Below are 21,355 nucleotides of genomic sequence, written 5' to 3'. Positions count from 1 at the left end.
TGTGAACTGTAAAACCGTGAAGACAGCCTTTTAGTAAAAGTTCAGATTCAGAACAGAAGGGCAGATGAAGGGAAAACTGGTGGTTAGCTGCTGACTTAGGTTGATAAAGCGGAGAGCCCTTCAACTCAGATGTTCGCCATTAAGCATCCAGACCGCTCAAAGCCCACCAGCTTTACTGGACATGGCAGATTCTCCCTTTCCTTGTGGTGCTGTAGCCATCAGCTTTTGAATTAAACAGCTTTATGTGGCTTTAAATGGTACATGTATGTAATTTTCTAGCCACAGCGCTAAAAGAAAAAGTATATATTAAGCAGCAAAACCAGGCAGTGGTGTTCTCCTCCTCTCTTGGGTGCTATCCCCAGTTTAATAGATCATTCTGTATTAACATTGGATCACACAGGAAATCCTCCTTGTTCCAAACTGAGTGCAGTCATATGCCAGACCTTTTCAAAATTCCTGAACCTGGAACCTACCTCCTTTAAAATCATACTGCTTCTGGCCTTTATCCACTCATCTGACTCCAGGAACTTTGAAGTTCTGCAGCACAGCACTTCTCAAAATGTTTTCTGAATCTTCATGGTTATAGCCACTGGTCAGTTTCCCATCACTACTATGCCAAGTAAGAGGAGAAGCATCTTACTGTACTTGTTGCCCTGCTGGGTAAAATTGTTCAAGACATAGAAACAATTTATAATTGAAATTTCTTGAGGACTTGAGCTGCACCAACGACAGGAGCTCAGAATTTCATTAGGAGGTATTTCTGAATGCCTCCCTCTGACTTCTTCCTGTTAAATATTCTCATGCCATTTTGGAAATACAAAGTGCTGAACTGACTTACAGGAAGGCAAAATACACATAAAGCGTCTCCATGAGGAGTTCTTCCTGCAAAAGGGAAAAAGGTGAAATTCTGTAGTTGATTTTGTTCATGAATCAATCTCTTCTTTATTTCTAGTGCTAGGAGTTACTTTTTATACGTACTTTTCCTTTTTGCATTATCATTGACTTTCATGATGGCTCGAGTAATGTCAAACAAAATCATGCTTAGTTCTCAGTTGTGGAGAGGGGAGACTAGCTTACTCATTTTCTGTAGTATGTACTTGCCTTACTCATTTTCTGTAGTATGTACTTGCCTTCAGACAGAGCTCAGTTACAGAGGGCTTCACACAGTGATGTGAATATCATGAAGCTACTTAGTGTTGCATGTTACAAAGGAAGGCTGGGGTGACACAGGCAGCCAAAGCAGTGACAATCTGTTCTCAGTGAAAAGTGTCTTAGTTGAATTGTTAGAATGTGGGACAGTGTGAGGCAACCCCTGGGGCTCCACCTGCAGCCCACAGACCTCCTGGCTGCTCCCCTCCCCCATGTGCCTCTTGCACAGCCCAGCCATGTATTTCCTTGCTCCTTCTCCGCCTTTCCAGCACTTGTGGAGTGCACCAGTCACTTGATTTGCTCTCCATCCCCCATCTTTCCCCTATCCCCTGAACTGTAATACCATGATCGGCTGTTTTGTGGCTGTTCCAGCTCTGGGAGGGAGGGGAGAAGCAGGGAAGTGCAGGGCTCCAGTGCACAAGAGTTGCCGGGAAAGCCACAGTTGGAATTACAGTGGGCCGTGGGTTGCTGCAGCTCACTGAGGTGAAGGTTGGCCATTTGCAGTTGCATGTCATTGGTGTAGGAGTTTTTATGACAGAATACCCTTGTCTCTCTGCACTTACTCCAGGTACCGCACAGGACGTTAGTTGGCACTGTTGGATCCCCATGGCTCTGGGAACAAAATCACACAGCAGAACTATATCTTAGTCTGTGTCGGGACATGCTTTCTCTTTGAGCTCTAAGGATATCAGAGAATGGCAACAGTTTTCAGTGTCACAGTGTCCCTAAGCTCTGGGTCATTTTCGTAAATGGAAAATGCAACATGTTAGTTAGTTAGTTCGGCATCCTTCAGTCTGCATAGACTATGGATTGCGCCCTTTAAAGTTTCAATTGAGGACTTCATTTACAGCGTCTGTTGTGACTATAAAGACCCCCACGAGAGTGACAGTCCTTGCTGCATCTCTTGCAGATGTAGTGCAACATGAAGGGAGTCATAAAAATGAAACATGAATCCACGTCCATGACACCATGTTTCTAACACACAAGTTGATGCAGAAACGCTTATCTTGTTAGATGAGTATAAAAGAACCACGTACAATGTTACAATTGTTTTTAAGAAATGAAATACAAAATCTCTAAACATATGCGCGAGTGACAGACCATGGAACTCTCTCCAAGAAGATTATATAATACAGAAGAAACTCGTGTAAAAGGTTCAGAAGACCAGTATATGCAGTAGCATACTAAAAAGCATGCTAATTTTATTTAATAGTACGAGAGAGAAAGCCGTGCTAGTCTATATACTATCAAAACAAAAAAGCAGTCCAGTAGCACTTTAAAGACTAACAAAATAATTTATTAGGTGATGAGCTTTAGTGGGACGGACCCAGTTCTTCAGATCATAGCCATATTGTGTTGTTCTGGTATGGCTATGATCTGAAGACGTAGGGCTGTCCCACAAAAGCTCACCACCAAATAAATTATTTTGTTAGTCTTTAAAGTGCTACTGGACTGCTTTTTTTATTTAATAGTGGTTGGAACAGAGATGAGGCTGGGAGCCTAGCAGGTGTAGGTACTCCAGTTGGTTCATACTGTTGCATCAGTTGCCTTCTGTTTGACCTAAATCTGCAAATGTCTGTGCTATCTCACATGTGTGAATATTTTGGGGCCTTCCCATTGAAAGATTAAACTTTGCATGGAATACTCAGCTATAGTGCTTTCAGGGCACTATACGTGGGGCTCTTATTTCTGCTGTACTAGCATTTAGCATTTTTCCTTTGTGTTTAATGCCAATTAAATGGGGTTTTAATCAATGAAATTATGTAGGCTGGTACTTTTGGTTATTTAATGGGTCAGAATTCTGGTTTTACTGTTCCTTCTTACACGCTCTGCTGAGTAGCTGTTTGTCTGGACTCATTCGTACTTACGAGTGTGAGATGGGCAGATCTCCAGCATCTTGTATGTAGCATAAATTTAAAATCATCCAGGAATGTGGCCTGTTTAAGAAGTATGTGAGCATATTTTGTAGGAGGGTTGTAAGTTAGTGGCTTTAAATGCCAGCATCTCAGTGTATCATAAGACATCCTCCTTTATCATGCTCCAGATTACTGTGGTAACTATAGAGCTCTAGAAAATGTATCCTGAAAGGGCCTCATCTTGACCCATTGAAATCAACAGGAGTTTTGCCATTGACTTCCATGGGCTCAGGATCAAGACCTAAGTCACTGATGAGAACGTTCTCGCTCTTCAAGCAAGCTGTTTGGTGGCTGTGGCATTTCAGTTTGTGATGTTCTCAGAGCAGTTGGAGTGCCTTTTCCAGCTGCATCATCTAAGTTCTGGTAACATTCATTTCAAGGCCCGGAGACTTGTTTCCTTCTTCGTTGGCCGGGTTGTCAGTGATCTCTCGGTATAACTGTTGCTGTAGTTTGGTTAAGAAAAGCAGTGAATGGTACTGTGGGTTTCCTGCTATCTTGCACTCTGAAGCACTTCACTCAATATATTGCACTTCAGAAAGCAGTTCTGCTTCTGAGGAAAGCCAGTTCAAGCCAGGCCTTTGTTTCAGGAAAAAATGTCCATATCTTTAAATCCTCTTGCAGCATGAAATTATAATTTGCTTTAGTAGCACTCCTAACAGAAGTCTATGTTAATCAGCATTTAAGGAAGGAGTGATGCTCTTGTGTGTGAGTTTAGAGACCTTAGAATTAGATTTTAGAATGGCAAATTGATTGCTTTATTAAGAGGTAGATTGTTGAAAAGATTTCTAGTTGACAAGGTGAGGCCTTGTGTATTGAAAAGTTTAAATTGCTTTAGACGTTGATAGTTCTGGTTGTCCCTAGCGGCATTGTTTGGATGGGCAGTTTTATTAGTATTGCACTCCATTGAGTGGCCATCCATTGGTGGTGTGTTCGTCTGTTCTGCTTAGTTCAGTTCTGGTTTGGAAAGGAGGGGCTAATTTGTCATCCCTGGGTTGGACTTTATATCAGGTCATTTAATATTTAAAAAGTTCGCTGAGCTCAACAACTTCAATTGCAGACATTTCATTACTAAACGGAGTAACATCATCAGTGCCTAGTGAGAGATTTTTCCAAACCATTCTTTATATAGTCCTTTCACATAGATCTTGTCAGTAATTAGTTCTTAATTGGTTACTCGTGTCTTCCAGTTTAAAACCAATTGCACCTAATCACACTCTCATTAGCTGTTCTTCTCTTATCCTTTGATCTCATAGGTTCAAACACTGGATCCAAATCAATGTGCTGGTTAATTGCCTCATTTCCAGAGTACCATGCTGCTAAGAATTCTCTTCCCTGCCTAGATCCAGCCTGTCCTGTCACCTTCATACCATTAAAGTCAAACTTGTGGCTGGTGTTATCTTCCTGTAATGAGATTAATGATATGGGGTCATGCAGCCTTACAGCCAATTGATGTTCGTGTATACGAGTGATTAGCTTTCTTCCCGTTTGTCCAGCATAATGCTTGGAACAATTTAAACATTGAATCTTATAAATCACAGGAGTTTTACACATGTACCCAACCACACCCTTTGGTTTAGATAAAACATTCTTCTTCGAGTGGTCCCCGTGGGTGCTCCACATTAGGTGTCAGGCTCGCCCTGGCGCTGCAGGTGGGAAATTTCCAGCTGTGTCTCGTCGGGTCATGCATGCACTGATGTGCACCAGTCCTTTGCACACTTTTGGTCACATGCACGATCCAGTTCACGCCAGTTCCTCTCAACTGCCTATGGCTGCAGACGGAATCTACTCCAGCTCCAACGCCTGAGACAGATAAATCCGTTACAATATAGTTGTTAGTTGCTTTCTCTCATTTTTCTAAGACTGTTAAGGTTGTTTCTTGTATATAGTTTAAAAAAAAAAAAGCATAAGAAAAGGAGGCGGATGCCTCGGGCGGTTCGCTGTCTTAGAGACTGTAAACGTTATCTGCTTTGTAGCCGTTTAGCTGTTAACTGCCTTATTTAACATTGAAAGGAGTTAAGCACCCTGGAAGAGATGTCTTTGCCAGGGTTTAAGAAACGTGAGGTGTGCCGCGAGGCCATGCCCGCCTCTGATGGCCATAGTAAATGCATTTGCTGTCTGGGAGAGGCCCATGTTCCCCAGAAATGTCCTCACTGCTCTAAACTAACGGCCAGAGCAAGGAAGGACAGGGAAAGGAAATTAAAGATGATTCTGTTTGACAAGGCCCTCCAGCCTGAGCTGTCAGAGAAGTCCCAGAAGGAAGGGCCCTCAGGACCGCGTAAGAGGAAGGCTACGTCCTTAACCTCCTCTACGCATAAGAAAAAGAAGCTATCCCCAACTCGATCCTTGCCAGTGGTACCTGTGGGCAGGATGAGCGAGGCACAAGGCTGTGAACTGCTGGCCGCTCAAAGCAGTGGAAAGGCCGCACAACATGGAGCAGTTTCTAGGGCCCCAACCAGTAAACAGTCGGCGCCGAGAATCCTGCAGACACGGACATGGCAGGCACCGACAACACCGGAACCAGAGTCCCCGGCATGGGACCCGATGGTGCCAGAGGCACCTACTCGCATGGAACCGCGTGCAGCGGCACCAGGTGTGGCACCAACAACCGCACCGAGGTCCCCGGCACCAGAGATCATGGCACCCGCCTTTCAAATGCACGGGTAGGGCAAGGCAAGTTCCAAGACCCAGCACTGCAGTCCATCCCCTGATGTTCTTGGGGTACCACGGTCTCCTAGCTCTCCTCCCGAGATGGGTAGGCCAGAGCGGGCAGCAACACCATCAGCTTTCCTGAGACCTCCCTCTCCATTTCTTCAACCACCGTCTCCCTGGCTCGGACATCCTTTACTGGTCTCTCTAATGGAACCACATGAGCACTTCTATAGAGCATCCCCACCTGTTTCAACATCATCAAGGCGATCACACTCCTCTCGGCACTATACACATAGGCACTGGTCATGGTCTAGCTCTCCATCACCAGGACCCTGTCCCTGCTGTTATGGCCACTCATATCACGGCAAACATTATTGGCACTGGGGCTCAAGATCGAGGGGCAGATCCCCGCCTCAACCTTCAGTGCATGCCTACATCCTTCCTCTCCCTTCAAAAAGAACACAGGCCTCTCCAGCGGGGATGGGCCCGGAGTCATTGGACCTCCCCCTAGAATCTTCAAGGGAAAGGGCACACCAGGTGTCTGAGGAACCGGAGGAGGTTTATCACAGTGACGCCTCGTTGTCCTCCCCAGGTGAGGCAATTGTCCCTGGGGATATCTCTCCCCCAGATGACCTCAAACCGTTCCAAGAGCTTTTCAAGAGGGTGGCACACACTCAGGACATACAGATTGTGGAAGTGCAGGAGAAACATCACAAACTCCTCAAAAACCTAAGACCCGCCACATCATCTGAGATAGCCATCCCACTAGATGAAGCCATTATGGAAGCAGCCATGAATACATGGCAGACCCCTGCCTCCATTCCACCTACAAACAAAGGGGTAGATAAGAAGTACTTTGGACCATCCAAAGGTATGGAATTTCTGTTTAACCACCTCCAACCAAATTCACTAGTAGTCGAATCCTCGCAACACAGATCTAAGGCACCAGAGTACAAATCTGTGGGGTCCAACAAGGATGCAAGGAAACTGGACTTATTTGGGAGGAAGGTTTACTCCTCTTCCATGTTATTACTGCAAATGGCTAACTATGCTGCCCACCTGTCAAATCATAACTTCGACAGCTACACTAGACTTCCTCCCTGATGATAAGAAACCGGTCTTGAAAGCAATAGTCCAGGAGGGCTATGCAGCTTCACGAACAGGTGTCCAAATCACCATGGACGTAGCGGATACAGCGGCACGCTCCACAGCTACAGCGGTGGTGATGCACAGAGAACCTTGGCTCCAGATGTCTGGCATCCCCAAAGATCTGCAAACGAAAATTGTAGATCTCCCATTTGATAAGGAAAAACTATTTGCTGACTCAGCGGATTCGGTCCTATATTCCAGTAAGGATTCGAGGACCACACTCAGAACACGGATGTACACCCCCCCCCCACCCCCCCCCGCATACAGGAGAAAGAAATTCTACCCTCAACAAAGGCATTATGCCTACCAGTATCAGCGGGGTTACGATCAGGGGCACCACCAACAACACAGCAGCATAGGGCATCCAGGTGGCATCCCCAACAAGGGCGTACACCATCGGGGCAAGCCCCAAGACAGCAAGTTTGACGGTCACGGCAAGGACTATAATACCAAGACCATCCCTCACTGCCAATCACAGCATATGTTCCACCACCAACTCAAACTGTTTTATCCTCAATGGCAAAGCATCATGACAGACAAACGCGTGCTGGAAATTATAGCCAAGGGATACACCATCCCCTTCTGATCCCTACCGCCACCAAAACCCCCTACCCAGTCCCTTCCTAGGGACCCCTCTCACAAGGCAAGTTTGAAGCAAGAGGTGGACCACCTCACGTTTATAGGGGCGCTGGAGAGAGTCCCGGAAGAATTCCAAAGGAAAGGGTTCTACTCCTGATACTTTCTGACAGAGAAAAAAACGGGGGGCCAGAGGCCAATCCTGGACTTATGGGCTCTCAACCGGTACTTGGGCAAACAGTGCTTCGAGATGACTACCTTTGCCTCCATAGTCATGGCACTGGACGATGGAGATTGGTTTGCAGCCCTCGATTTACAACATGCGTATTTCCATATAACAATCCACCCAGCACACAGGCGCTTTCGTCGCTTCAAATTGGGCATGGAGCACTTCCAATACAGGGCCTTCCCATTCAGTCCTTCTTCAGTGCCCAGAGTCTTCACCAAAACGCTTGCGGTAGTATCAGCTTACCTACGCCGACAGGGCGTGTACATTTTTCCATATCTGGACGACTGCCTCCTGAAAGGGATACCAAGGGCAGATGTCCTGCGCATGATAGACATCACTACAAGGACTTTCCTCTCACTGGGCCTAGTCATCACTTTCCAGAAATCGATGATGGAGCCCACACAAAACATAGAATTCATAGGGGCGCGCCTAGACTCTACTACGTCAAGAGTATATCTGCCTGATGCCCACTTTCGCACCTTCAGATCCCTGGTGCAGGTGATGACGTGCAGCCCCACAGTGCCAATCCTAACCTGCCTACAGTTCCTGGGGCACATGGCGGCCACCACGTTTGTGGTGCAGAATGCCAGGCTACATGTGCGAGGCCTGCAGCACTGGCTGGCGAGTGTTTACAGGCTGATGATTGATTCACACCATCCACAAAACGGTATCGCCCACAACGGAGGTGCGAAAGTCGCTGGCATGATGGGCAGACCCCAAGAACTTACTGTTAGGAGTGCCATTCCACCAACTGCAAATCGCGATTTTTCTCACAACAGATGTGTCCCACATAGGATGGGGAGCACACATGGGCAACAGTGACATGAGCAGTGGTCCCCCGCGGAGACAGCGATGCACATAAACGTATTTGGAGCTCAGAGCAGTGTTCAATGCATACAGGTGCTCCGAAAATACCTGCAGGGCAAAGTAGTCGGAGTCAATACCAACAACACCTCCACAATGTTCTATATCAGTCATCAAGGTGGGGCCAGATCTCATGCACTATGCGCAGAGGCAGTCTGATTGTGGAACTGGTGCATTGCGAACACCATAATGCTCAAAGCCTCATATATGTGCCGGGTTTCCACAACATGAAAGTGGACCAACTAAGTAGACACTTTGCTCTCACGCATGAGTGGCAAGTCCACTCCAATCTACTCTGCGAAGTATTTCACAGATGGGGGTTTCCCCAGATCGACTTGTTGGTGTAGGTGGCAAACAAGAAATGCCTGCAGTATTGTTCCAGAGCAGGCATTGGGCGAGGTTCTTTGGGGGATGCCTTCATGCTTTCATGGAAGGGTCCCCTGTTGTATGCATTTCCTCCCACAAAGCTCATTCACAAGGTCCTAGAGAAAGCCAGAAGGGAGGAGGCATGCATAATACTTATAGCCCCAACATGGGATCGACAGCAATGGTTTCCCTTGCTCCTATGCATGTCATACTGCCCACCACTCCCCCTCCCAGTAGTCTCACGCAGAGTTGGGTCCATAGTGCACCCCCATCCTCGAATGCTCCGCCTACCAGCATGGCTAATCCACGGCTCAGCGCCTTAGCGAGAACATGCTCAGAAGGAGTAAAAGAAGTTCTGGAGTGCAGTCGGTGGGCCTCCACCAGGAGGACTTATGCACAGAAATGAAAACGTTTTATATCCTGGTGTTCGTCCAAGCAATTGGCTCCTCTGGATGTTTCTATTCCCACAATCCTAGAGTGCTTACTGAAGTTGAAACAAGGCGGACTCTCTCTATCATCATTGAAGGTCCACCTTGCAGCTATATCAGCGTTCCGACATATAGAGGAGAGGCCAACCATATTTGCCCATCCCATTACCACACAGTTTCTAAAGGGGCTCGCAAACCTATACCCCCCACGGAAACCGTTATCGCCTTCATGGAGCTTGGACTTGGTCCTCGACACACTGCCTAGACCACCCTTTGAACCATTGGCCACGGTGCCCTTCCAGCTACTTACCATAAAAGCAACCTTTCTTCTCGCAATTACATCAGCCCGCAGGGTGAGCGAACTCGCAGCAATAATGGCAACACCACCCTATACAATTTTTTCAAAGGAGGCGGTGACTTTACGATTACACCCGGCCTTCATTCCAAAGATTGCCTCAGAGTTCCACTTTAATGAACCAATAGTTTTACCTTCATTTTATCTGAAACCGCATACCTCTAGTAAGGAAGCACGGCTGCATGCACTCAATGTGAGGAGAGCATTGGCCTTTTACATAGACAGAAGTAAGCCCTTCCGGAAAACAGAAAAACTCCTGGTGTCTGTTGCACCCAGATCAAAAGGGGAAGGCTTATCCTCTCAAAGAATTTCAAACAACATAGTATCATGCATAAAACTGTGCTATGAGCTCCGTAAGACCCCTCTGCTAGCTCCGCCCAGGGCTCACTCTACTAGAGCAATGGTGATGTCAACAGTCTTCTTCAAAGGAGTCGCATTAAAGGACATCCGCAGAGCGACGACATGGTCATCCTACGACACCTTCACCAAACGTATCCTTCGACCATGCACCGGGTGCTGGACGAGGATACGCGTCTATCAACAGCAGTCCTTTCAAGGGCAAGCTGCATGTAAATCTGGTACCCATCTCCATTTTTGGGGTCACTGCTGGGTAGTCACCTAATGTGGAGCACCCATGGGGACCACTTGAAAAAGAAAGAGAAGTTACTCACTTGTGTGGTAACGATGGTTCTTTGAGATGTGTCCCCGTGGGTGCTCCACTACCTACCCGTTCCTCCCTGCTTCAGAGTTCTGCTTTGTCTCTTTCAGGAGCTTCCGGGGCGGTTGGTCAAGGAACTGGCGTGAACCAGATTGCGCACGTGACCGAAAGCGCACAAGGACCGGCGTGCATCGGCACATGCACGACCTGATGAGACACAGCTGGAAATTTCCGATCTGCAGCGCCGAGGCGAGCCCGACACCTAATGTGGAGCACCCACGGGGACGCATCTTGAAGAACCATCGTTACCACCCAAGTGAGTAACTTCTCTTTCTTTAACGTATTCTTCGGTCTGTGTGCACTTTAATCCCAAATAGCTCTAATAACCTTGATGTCATCTCAGAGATATTTCTAATGTACGGTAACACTATTCTTTTAACCGGAGATTCCATAATTACAGATTAATTTTTACGTAGACACCTTCTGATAAAACTCATTGGGTAACCATTCAACTTAAATACACCCTTAAGGTGCTTCTCTTCCACTTCGCGTGACAACTCAGTGCTACAACTTGGGTTAATTCTCCCAAAAAGAGTTCTTACACAGCTTCTTTTATGGCTAACTGGATAATTACTCAAAAATGTCACTCCACACGTTGATTTTATATAAGGTCACTCCACACATTGCTGCGCTTACTAAACTGCCTTAAGCACAAGGAGTCCATTGTAGTTTTTGTTTTTATAGGTTTGCAAATTGGCCTTTTGTTTTCTCAATGGTTACTTGTATGTGAAATTGGTTGGCAGTTTCGTCAGGTTTGCTTAGTTTGAACATAGCCAAGTACTTTGTCTTTTCTTCAGAAAGCATTATTCATGATTTATTAGTACCCATCAGGTCAGCCAGAGAGACTAATGTCCCTTATTTTACAGCTCATTTGGCAAAACCCTGAAGAAGGATGGCATGGTACAGTGCTGTGGGGGAGAGTTTAAAATGCTTGGGCTAGCAGTTAGATCATCCTTCCACTCCGCAAATAAAGTAAATAGCAGAGTGGCTGAATTAAATTGAATGTTCAACAGGCAATGCTGAGGTGGTTTGAAAAAAGCAGGCCACGTGTCCTGTTGTCCATTATTCGCAAGATATAGTTGTCATGAACTATGTAATATTTATCATGTATCTCTATGTAATAGCTATGTAAAACTAAATATTTCCCTTTGCTTTAATATTTACTTAGGCTTTCCTACTGATTGAGAATAGTTGGCAATACAGGGACGTTTTTATATTGATATCTACAGCATCTGGAACACAGTCTGGATTGGGATATGTTACTTAGCTTATAAAAACAATGAGAAGTCCTGTGGTACCTGATAGACTAGCAGATTTACGGGAGCATCAGCTTTCATGGGCAAAGACCCACGTCATCGACATGCATCTGGTGAAGCAGGTCTTTGCCCACAAAAGCTGATGCTCTGGTAAATCTGTTAGTCTGTCAGGTGTCACAGGACTCCTTGTTTTTACGGCTACCGCTTTGATACTCGGCTTATAGAGAAGCAGTAGATTGTTGTGTAGTTTTTTAGGATGCTGTAGGCTTGGCTCTTACGCAGTGTAATTACTGTTGTCTGCCCAAATCATGGGTGAAGATCCAATTCAGTTGTCAGTGCCTTCCTTTACCTAGTCTACAGTACATTAGTCCAATATAGTGACACTGCACTTCCTAGTGCTTTGTATTGTGTTTTTCACTTCACAATCAAAAGTGCCGGTGTGAGGGAGGGCTGAGGAGCACACTGAAGGAAGAATTAATTGTGTGCTTAAACCAAGCTTGCTTTTTATTCCAAAGGTGGGCTTTTATATTCACATCTGAAAGGTTGCAGAGGGTTTCTGGGAGAACTGTGTTTTGTATCTTTCATTCCCTCATACAAAGAGAAAATTTACCACTTATTTTTACTGTAAATAGCTGGGTCATATCCCCTCCCACCCCCTGATGAAACATCCAGAAACTTGGCATCAAACCGAGTTAAATTGTTTTTCCAGCTGTTGCTGACTTTTACCTTCCTAGAGCATTTAGGTAAGCAGATTAAATAGGCGTGAAAAAGCTGAAACTGTTGCATAGCCTGTTCTTTCTCTAGAGAGAGACTTACATTCATTATTTAACACGTTCCCCCACCCACTGCTAAACGCTGAACTCGTCATCCTGGTCAAAGTAGCCATTTCTCCAGATGGATGGTTGCTCTGTGTGTATGTGCATTCCCTTCCTCTTACCCTGAAGCTGAACCTCGTAGCTTTGATGGATCAGTACTTCATTCTGTACAATAGCTTGCAGATGCACCGAGAGCCCATGTGGCAATGCTTGCTTTTGCTTTTTCTCTTTTCCACTCGTTATAGTTTTACTTTCTTTTTTCTTTGTGATGTAACATTTTCAGCTGATGTGTTGAAAGCAAATCCTTCTAATTTTGGAGAACAGAACACAAGAGTGAGTTTCCTTCTACTAGTGTCTGTAGCTGTATTTCTTTTTAATTTTGTGTGCTTGTGTTCTCACTTTTGATTTGGTAAAGTTGTCACGTTTAGCTAATATTATTAGGTAGGAGACACCCCCCATTCCTCCTCCTTGTTAAATCTTTTTCACAAAGCAATGTTCACTTTACATTCGGTCAGATCAGTTCCTCAAGCGTGAGCTGTTGGGTGGATTTTCAGACCCTAGCATGTAAAGAATATCTCTGTGCAGTTCTGCTCTCATCAAGACTCAGCCTTTAGTAAAGGTTATCTTGAATTCAACAATTTTCAACTATAGGCCAAGGTTTTCCAAAAGTGACCACTGACTTTTTTGAGTGCCCCTATTTTCAGGAGCTCGGTGTGACACACCTTATGGGGATGTGATTTTCAAAGAGAGAGTGCTCAGTGCTTTCTGAAAATCGGGCCCTTTGCAAGTGTCTGTTTGGACACCCAAAACCGGCAGCTTGAATCACTAGTCTTTTTGGAAAACCATGGCCAGAGCTGCTTGTTGGCTGTCTCTGTGGCTCAGGTCAATTGGTGTATGTTCTACAAGCCGGTCAGCAAGAAAAGTTTCTTTCCGAAGGCTTGACTGGGGTTTTCAAAACTGCCCGATGGATTTGGACAGCGCATTTCATATTAAATTGAATAAGCTGCGGAACTCAGGCTGTCTGAGGGGCTTTGAAAATCACATCCTATGTCAAGAAAATGTTAAACAACTTGTTTTGTTGTAGTTCGTTCCCCATCCATCCCAGGCTGCAAGTCTGTGCCTCTCCAGTATCCAGTACCACTTCTGGTGTTTTTTGTTTTGTTTTTGCTGTGGGCTCGCTGAGAAACTGGCGAGACCACATACAGGAAAATGACTACAAGTTCCTTCCTTTTTGTTGGCGAAACTCACGTTCATGAGCTCAGTTCTAGTAGTTTGCTCTGCAAGTGTAATTTGTACATTGCTTTTTGAGGTATGTACCTGGGTAACTTTCTGTACCAGCTAATGCCTTTTTCTTCTTTGGTGATTTACTATCAAGACTTCCATCATACGCAATCAAGTATATTTTTATCTGGCGAGAAGAGCAAAGTCACTTCTTTCCTTCCAGAATTTGCTTGTTGCTTTGAAATCAACTTTATTGTACATGCTAAAGAAAATGTTTAAACCTGATTGGACTGCAAATATCAGAGGTGAAGTAGCAGCCAAAAGTGATCAACAGTTGTCTGTCCATTTAACTATGGGGAGATGGCAGTGTTTTCCATTTGGCTTGCTGAGCTAAAATAGTGGTACTCCATCTTAGCTCAGTTTTCTTTTACTGGGAGCTTGGGGATGCACTTTCTAGTGCTGCGGTACAGAAACACTGAGGCACTGACTCTCTTGCCATTTTCATCAACTCACCCTTATTTCAACCACAGAGGTTGAAAGATCTCAAGCAAAGGGAATTCGCTCGCAATGTCTCTTCAAGATCACGTAAAGATGAGAAGAAGCAAGAGAGAGCCCTCCGGCGTCTGCACGAGCTGGCTGAGCAGAGAAAGCAACCTGAATGGTGAGTGGCAGCGGTCTCTGGGTATGGCTACGGTTAGACAGCACAGAAATGAGTATCACCTGTACTCACTATTGCTGCTGTACAGCTGAGCACACTGCTAGGGATGTATTTGCAAACAGAAAGGCTTGTGCCTCCACCTGCCTATTTCCATTGACATTCAGAGGAGTGTCACTATGTAAAACAGTTACAATTGTCTCCCCGACCTGCTGTAACCAGCAGCTCTGTAGTACTGAAGAATGGTAGACAGTGGCAGTATTGGGTAAAAATTACTTTGAAAAGGGTGCAAATTCATTGTTTTACTGTATTTAATTGGGCTAACAGGCACACTGGGCATTAAAAATTAAGCACAGGCAAAGAGAATTGGAGGTATGACCCCCACCTGTGAATTCAATGTCAAGCTCTAATCAGCCTTTCCCTCTATTTTAAACAATTCTGTAGTGCTCCTGGAAGTGGGCCCATGTTCAAAACTACCACTGTGGCAGTGGATGAAGAATGTGGTGATGATGATAATGATTCAGCTGCTAACAGCAGTTCTTCTATCCACACAACTTCTAGCCAGGCCACAGAGATCACCATGGACAGAGGAGTCCTGACCGCTGGGCAAGTCAGTAGCACTATTCTGTCAGGTCAAACACCAATCCAGGCAACACAGTCAATCGGTTTTGGCATTAAGAATAATGTGGGAACTCCACTGCAGAAGCTAGGAGTCTCTTTCTCATTTGCCAAGAAGGCTCCAGTAAAGCTTGAGTCTATAGCGTCTGTTTTCAAGGACCATGTGGAAGAATCGAGTCCTGTAGATGGAACAAAAACTGATGAAAGAGCCTCCTCCGACCAAGGGACTCTGCAGAAGACTGGCGAGACTGAGAATACAAATAGTCCCGACAACAGAATTGAAGATGATGACCAGCATGAAAGAGACAATGGATCTCTTGCCAGTGCGTTATCTAAGTTAAAGAAGATGAAACGAGAAGATGGACCAATGTCTGTTGAGCCAGAATATTATCATTATATTCCCCCAGCCCATTGTAAAGTAAAACCTAACTTTCAGTTCCTGCTTTTCATGAAGTCCACAGAGCAAATGGAAGCAGGAAATGCTAGCAAAAAAACTGTGCATGAAAGTAAAAAGAGTAATTCTCCAAAACCCAGAGCTGGCAAACACACAGAAAAGGCAGCTGAGTGCACTGTGCAGCCAAAGGAGCCAAGTACAACTGAACTTACAGATCAAAGACCCAAGACGGAAGCAAAAGGAATCCCAGAAAGTGCAAGTGTACAAAAGAACAAGCAGTCTACAGAAAGCAATCCCTCAGAACAAGACACTAAGGAAGAAGCCAATCAGCCTGTCCCAGGTGGTAAAGAAGCTGTTGAGGGACCAAAGCATCCAGTGGGGCCCTTTTTCCCAGTTTTGAGTAAAGATGAAAGCACTACTTTGCAGTGGCCTTCAGAACTTCTGATCTTCACCAGGGCAGAACCATCTGTTTCCTACAGTTGTAATCCCTTGTATTTTGATTTTAAGCTGTCACGCAACAAAGATGCTAAAGCTAAAGGGTCAGAAAAACCTCAAGACACATTAGGTCCTTCTAAGGAAAATACACAGTCCACAGAATTTAGTGACGTGAGCAAAAGCAAGGAAAGAGGAAGCATGGCCAACAATTCTGTCAAACCAGAAAATAAACTTGTGTCTGTCTTTGGTACCCAGAGCAAGCAGGAGTCCAGCTCAGCAAGTGTTAGCAAACTGGAAGAAGCAGGTGACACTTGTAAAACTCTGACCAGTAAAAAAGACAAGGTTGGGAAATCCCACAAACATAAAAAGAAAAAGAAGCACAAAAAGTCCAGCAAGCACAAGCGTAAACGCAAGGAAGATGCTGAAGAGAAAAGCCGCAAAGTGGACATGAGGGAGGAGAAACCCAAGAAACGCAAAAAACGCAAACACAAAAAAAGCAAATTTCTCCTTGCTGAATCAGAGCGGGTGCTGAACCCTGAGGTGGGCGCAGAGGGAAGCCACTTGCAGAAGAGAAAACGTTGCTTTCAGGGCCCTCAGCGGAAGATGCTCACTGCAGAAGAGGGGACTAGTAGCAAAAAAGAGGACAGTGGTAACTCTTCCCAAGAGCACAGCAGCAAAAAACACAAGGCTGAGCTGTTGCAGTTGGGCTCGGCCTCAAGGAGGCGGTGTTCTGCTCCTTCTCTTGGCAGGTCGAGCCGCAGGAGCCGCCAGAGCAGCGGGGACTATGACAGTGATGAGGGCTCTCATGGAAAGGACTTCCGGCAGAAATCCACGTCCCGGTACAGTGATGACTATGACTCTGGTAGCGACCACTCCAGAAGCCGTTCCAGATCCGGCCGAAGACATTCTTCTCACCGCTCCTCTCGAAGGTCGTACTCCACGAGTTCTGATGCCTCTTCCGACCACAGTAGGTACAGTCGCAGGAGAAGTTACTCGGACGATAGCTATAGTGACTACAGTGACAGGTCAAGGTGTCGGTCACGGAGGTCTCGTGACTCAGAGGATTCTGACTACAACAGCTCAAAGCACAGATCAAAAAGGCGCAAGTACTCCTCCTCAGAGGATGGCTACAGTCTGAGTCGAAGCAGGTCTAGAAGTCGAAGCAGGAGCCGCACCCATACCAGGGGAAGGTCCAGGTCAAGAAGTCGGGGCAGAACACGGAGCAGCAGCTGCAGCCGCAGTCGAAGCAAGAGGCGAAGTCGAAGTGGAACTGGTCACAGCTGGAAACGGAGCCGGAGTTACAGCAGAGACCGCAGCCGTAGCACAAGAAGCCATTCACAGAGGTCCCTCTCCAGGAAGGGCTCCCGAGACCACGAGAGCCCTGAAGACCGGAGACCTGGGCGAAGAGACTTCATCAGGTCCAAAATCTACCGCTCGCAGTCTCCTCACTATTTCAGAGCAGGCCGACGCGAAGGGTCCTTGAAAAAAGAGGGCAGAGGAGATGAAGCACAGGCAGCTGGCGCTCTCCCCCCGCATACGTGTACCTCTGCTGTGGAGAAGGCACCTGACAGCGATGGTGGGTCGGAAGAGAAAAACTCGGTCACAGCCAGACTTCTGCTAGAGAAGGTTCAATCCAGGAAGACGGAGAAGAAAGCCAGTGGTAATGAAGAAATGCTGCCAGGGGCGAACAAGGTGGGGATAAAGCTCAAAGATCCTCCACAGGGATATTTTGGCCCTAAGCTCCCTCCCTCGTTAGGGAACAAACCAGTTCTCCCTCTAATTGGGAAGCTGCCTACAATCCGAAAGCCAAATGCAAAGCGGTTTGAAGAGTCGGGACTCGAGAGAGGGGAGGAACAGGAGCTGTCAGAGACCGAGGATGTTTCCCAGGGTAGTGGGGACAGTCAGTTGTCAGGCCAGCCTCCGCTGGAGGAGGAGGTGGTGATGATGCTGCAGGACAAACCCCCCGAGGAACAGAAACCTGCTGACCCTGCTGTGGAAACGCCACCGGCTTCTCTTGAGCCGCAGACGCTGCCTGAATGCTACAGCTCTGCAGAGCTCGTTGTGCCGCACAGCTATCTCCCTGAGCCCAGTGAGGGAGATGCGCTAGAGCCGGTGGAGAGTGGTAACCAGCCGGTCCCTGTAGAAGCCAGCATGCTGCCGTTGGTCCCAGATGTTGAACACTTCCCTAGCTATGTGCCCCAGAGTGGGGAGCCCAGCATTGACGGGGAGCCGGAAGGAGCAGATGAGTCCTCCCTGGCCCCCCTGGAGAGCCAGCCCATCACGTTCACGCCGGAAGAAATGGAGAAGTACAGTAAGCTTCAGCAAGCGGCTCAGCAGCACATCCAGCAGCAGCTTCTAGCAAAGCAGGTCAAAACCTTTCCGGCTTCAGCCGCACTGGCCCCAGCTGCGCCTGCCCTGCAACCGATCCACATTCAGCAGCCAGCTGCTGCGTCTGCAACCTCCATCACCACCGTGCAGCACGCCATTCTGCAGCACCACGCCGCCGCCGCCGCCGCAGCCGCCATCGGCATTCACCCCCACCCTCACCCCCAGCCTCTGGCACAGGTTCATCACATCCCCCAGCCACACCTGACCCCCATTTCCTTGTCCCATTTGACCCACTCCATTATTCCAGGGCACCCTGCGACGTTTCTAGCCAGCCACCCCATACATATCATCCCTGCCTCTGCCATTCATCCAGGGCCCTTCACCTTCCACCCCGTCCCCCATGCTGCTCTGTACCCCACACTCCTTGCCCCTCGCCCTGCAGCTGCTGCAGCTGCAACAGCTCTACATCTGCACCCTCTGCTGCACCCCATTTTCTCAGGGCAAGACTTACAGCACCCCCCCAGTCATGGCACATGAAGAGAGGGAGCGAGCAGCTGGACCTCAGAGAACAGAGGCTTGCATGTGTCAGAAAGGGGGTGAAGGGATCCAGCTGACAGGTGAGATCTGAGTTTTTCCTTTCACTCTTAACCACCAAGGAGGGGGGGATCGGGCCCGAAGGCCACACAGGCTGGGCGGCAGCGCCCTTCTCTGCGTGTCCTGTGCGTGCGTTTGCTCATAGGGACTGTCTCACGTCTGAGAGAACTTTTATGTAGCACCATCATGGCCCAGGCGAATCATCTCAAATCCGGACACACAAAATGGTTTGTGAAATGTTTTTTCCCTGTATTCTTAATGTCCTTATTCATCTGCCCTCTTGTACATTAGACATGGTTCCATACTCTGGCTAATGGCTGTCTCAAGTCCTTGTACTGAGGTCAGCTAACTAGAACTGGCTGCGTGACTGAACCCTGATAGTAATCAGTGTAAAACATTCAAGAGCTGACAGCTGTGTGGCTTGCCAAGCGGCCTTGGTTGGAAGGGCAGTGCTACTCTTGGTTTGGCTTGGTTTGCAGAAGACTTTGTGGTATCTGATGTCACATACGGCACTGTGTGCTGCAAGCACTGGAGGTGGAAATAGGATTCAGTGTTAGTTTCACTGAACAAAAGTGCACAGTATGTTCAAAGCTCGGGCACTTCTCTCTCCTGCCTTGTCAGCCTGCTCCCAGGTGAGGGCTGTGCGCTAACTAAAGCCTTTTGTGTGAACCCAGGAGGTGCTTTCAGATTGCTGGCTTGGGGCTTTGATCTGGGCTTTGCCCACTGTACTCTTGAGAGGTGTCTCACACTGCAGTCCCTCTGAAGTGTTGTAACAAGAGGCATCTGATTGAGCGTGAAAGGAGAAATCCCTTCCTGAGTTGAAGCAATATGAAGGACTGGAACACAATAAATGTCTGGAGAAATTAACCAGAAAATGTAAAATGTATTTTCCTTTGTAATATTGATGTTTCTTTATTAATTTATAGGATTTTTTTAAAGGTAAAGACTTGCACTGAACTCTGTAAACGTAAAATGCTGCTTTTTGTAGCTCATGAAAAGGTTACATATTTGTAGTACACTGCAATAATATTTTTTACAGCCAGTTCTTTTAGTGGTACTTGTTCTGGTGGCTTTTGTGTAAATATGTTTGCAGTAGTTGAAAGACACTTGAAGAGGTTAAACTTATGGTTTTGGCTAGTTACAAAATGACTAGGCATGTATATTTTATCAAACTCCTGTATTTTTGAAGTTTTTATTTACTATGAAATGTAAAAAAACTTTCTTTAGCATTTGCAGAAGAAAAATGTGAAATTTGGAATAAACGTGGTGCACTGAAGACCCTGATGGCTCTAACAGCTAATGAATTGAATCAGGTTGGAAGGGTGACAGTTGCTGGCTTTGTAAGATGCTGTTCAGCTGGAAGCAATGTAGCTGTATGTTTCATGCTTGGGTCTGTAGCTGAGCTGCCAGCGTCATAGGAACCTGACTTGGATGGCTAACACTGAAGTGTCAGGAAATTGGGCTAAGTCCCATACAGAACAAAATGCCCATGTTTCTTCTGGGTTTGAACCACTGACTTGCAGGTGTCTTCCGAGCTGTTCTTCAGGCACAAGCCCGCTATTCCAATTATAAAAACCTTTTGCTTTAAAATGTGCCTTTTTTATTTTTGGAGTGGTTTTGTGGTTGATAACTAATTCTGGCGTATTTTTCTGATGACATTTCTTCATTTGTTCACATATCAGCCCCTTTGCTTTAGAGACAACTGACTCTGGAAGTTTGTCCCTCAGCTGACCAGCTGGCCCCATTGCATTGGCCTAAAACAGGAGCTCCTCTCCTGCTGGGCTTGGAGGGGTTCAAGTCCAATCGCTCTGGTTGGTTCATTTTTCACAAGTGAGAGAGTATGGAATCCCACTTCCCAGTACAGGGCGTGGTGGTTTCCCTGTGCTCTAGAGTGGAAGCGGGGCCAGATTCCATGCTGTGTGCTGGCAGACAGGCACGCTCCGAGATGAAGCAACAAGCAGGCTGTGCCTACAAGCATAAATAGTATTTCTGTTCTTCCTTTTCCTCCTGTGCCCCTCCAAAACCTGCAGCACCGAGCACACTGGGCTGCAAATTCAGACTAGGACACCTGAGAGTCCTGGCTGTTTAGAAAGAGAAATTTGCATTGGGAACAAATAGCACTGGCAAAACCTACCCATCAAAAGAAAGGGACTCAGTCTTTTCACTGATGTAAATATTTAGCAGATACGGTATTAATGTTTCAGTGCTGAGCTTCATTAGCTTTTAGATTCAGTAGGTGTGTCCTGGCACCTACACACTGCAGTGGGGGTGAGGGGGATGGGGTGGGGGGCAGGAATTGACATCCAGAATACAGCTAAAATATTAACCTATTAACCTTAACAAGCATATACAGCCTGTATGTAACTTTGTCACATAAGAGAGACATAAATAAATAAATATATATATATATATATATGCGCTGTACAATGAGGGAGGAAAAAAAACTTTCTAATAAACCAATGATTTGTGGAAAAATGGTGTAGTTCTTCCCAAACACAAGATAAGCTTTGCAGGTGATGCTTAATCTAATGTTAGTCTGGAGCCTCCGGCCCACCTGCAAGATGGTCCTGGGCCAGTAGCAGTCCAGAGATGCTCACTTTGCCAATGACTGCCCTGGGGGGTTGCACCAAGCCCGGCCCC

The 21,355-nt window shown here is 46.6% G+C and overlaps 1 protein-coding gene across 4 annotated transcripts in view; it reads left to right on the top strand.

Moving 5' to 3' along the window:
- Positions 1–21,002, top strand: part of GPATCH8 (G-patch domain containing 8) — a 114,258-nt gene extending 93,256 nt beyond the window's left edge. For all 4 annotated transcript variants that reach the window (XM_074978848.1, XM_074978847.1, XM_074978849.1 and 1 more), the window contains 2 exons: positions 14,222–14,352; positions 14,791–21,002. In XM_074978848.1, coding sequence (XP_074834949.1) covers positions 14,222–14,352; positions 14,791–18,658 — 3,999 coding nt within the window. In that variant the 3' untranslated portion in view covers positions 18,659–21,002. The remainder of the gene's footprint in view (positions 1–14,221; positions 14,353–14,790) is intronic.
- The last annotated feature ends 353 nt before the right edge of the window (positions 21,003–21,355 follow it).

The sequence above is a fragment of the Carettochelys insculpta genome, chromosome 28, assembly GCF_033958435.1.
Source record: "Carettochelys insculpta isolate YL-2023 chromosome 28, ASM3395843v1, whole genome shotgun sequence".
Classification (NCBI taxonomy): domain Eukaryota; kingdom Metazoa; phylum Chordata; order Testudines; family Carettochelyidae; genus Carettochelys; species Carettochelys insculpta.
The sequence above is the reverse complement of the archived record's forward strand: the minus strand, read 5'-3'. Positions and strand labels throughout refer to the sequence as shown.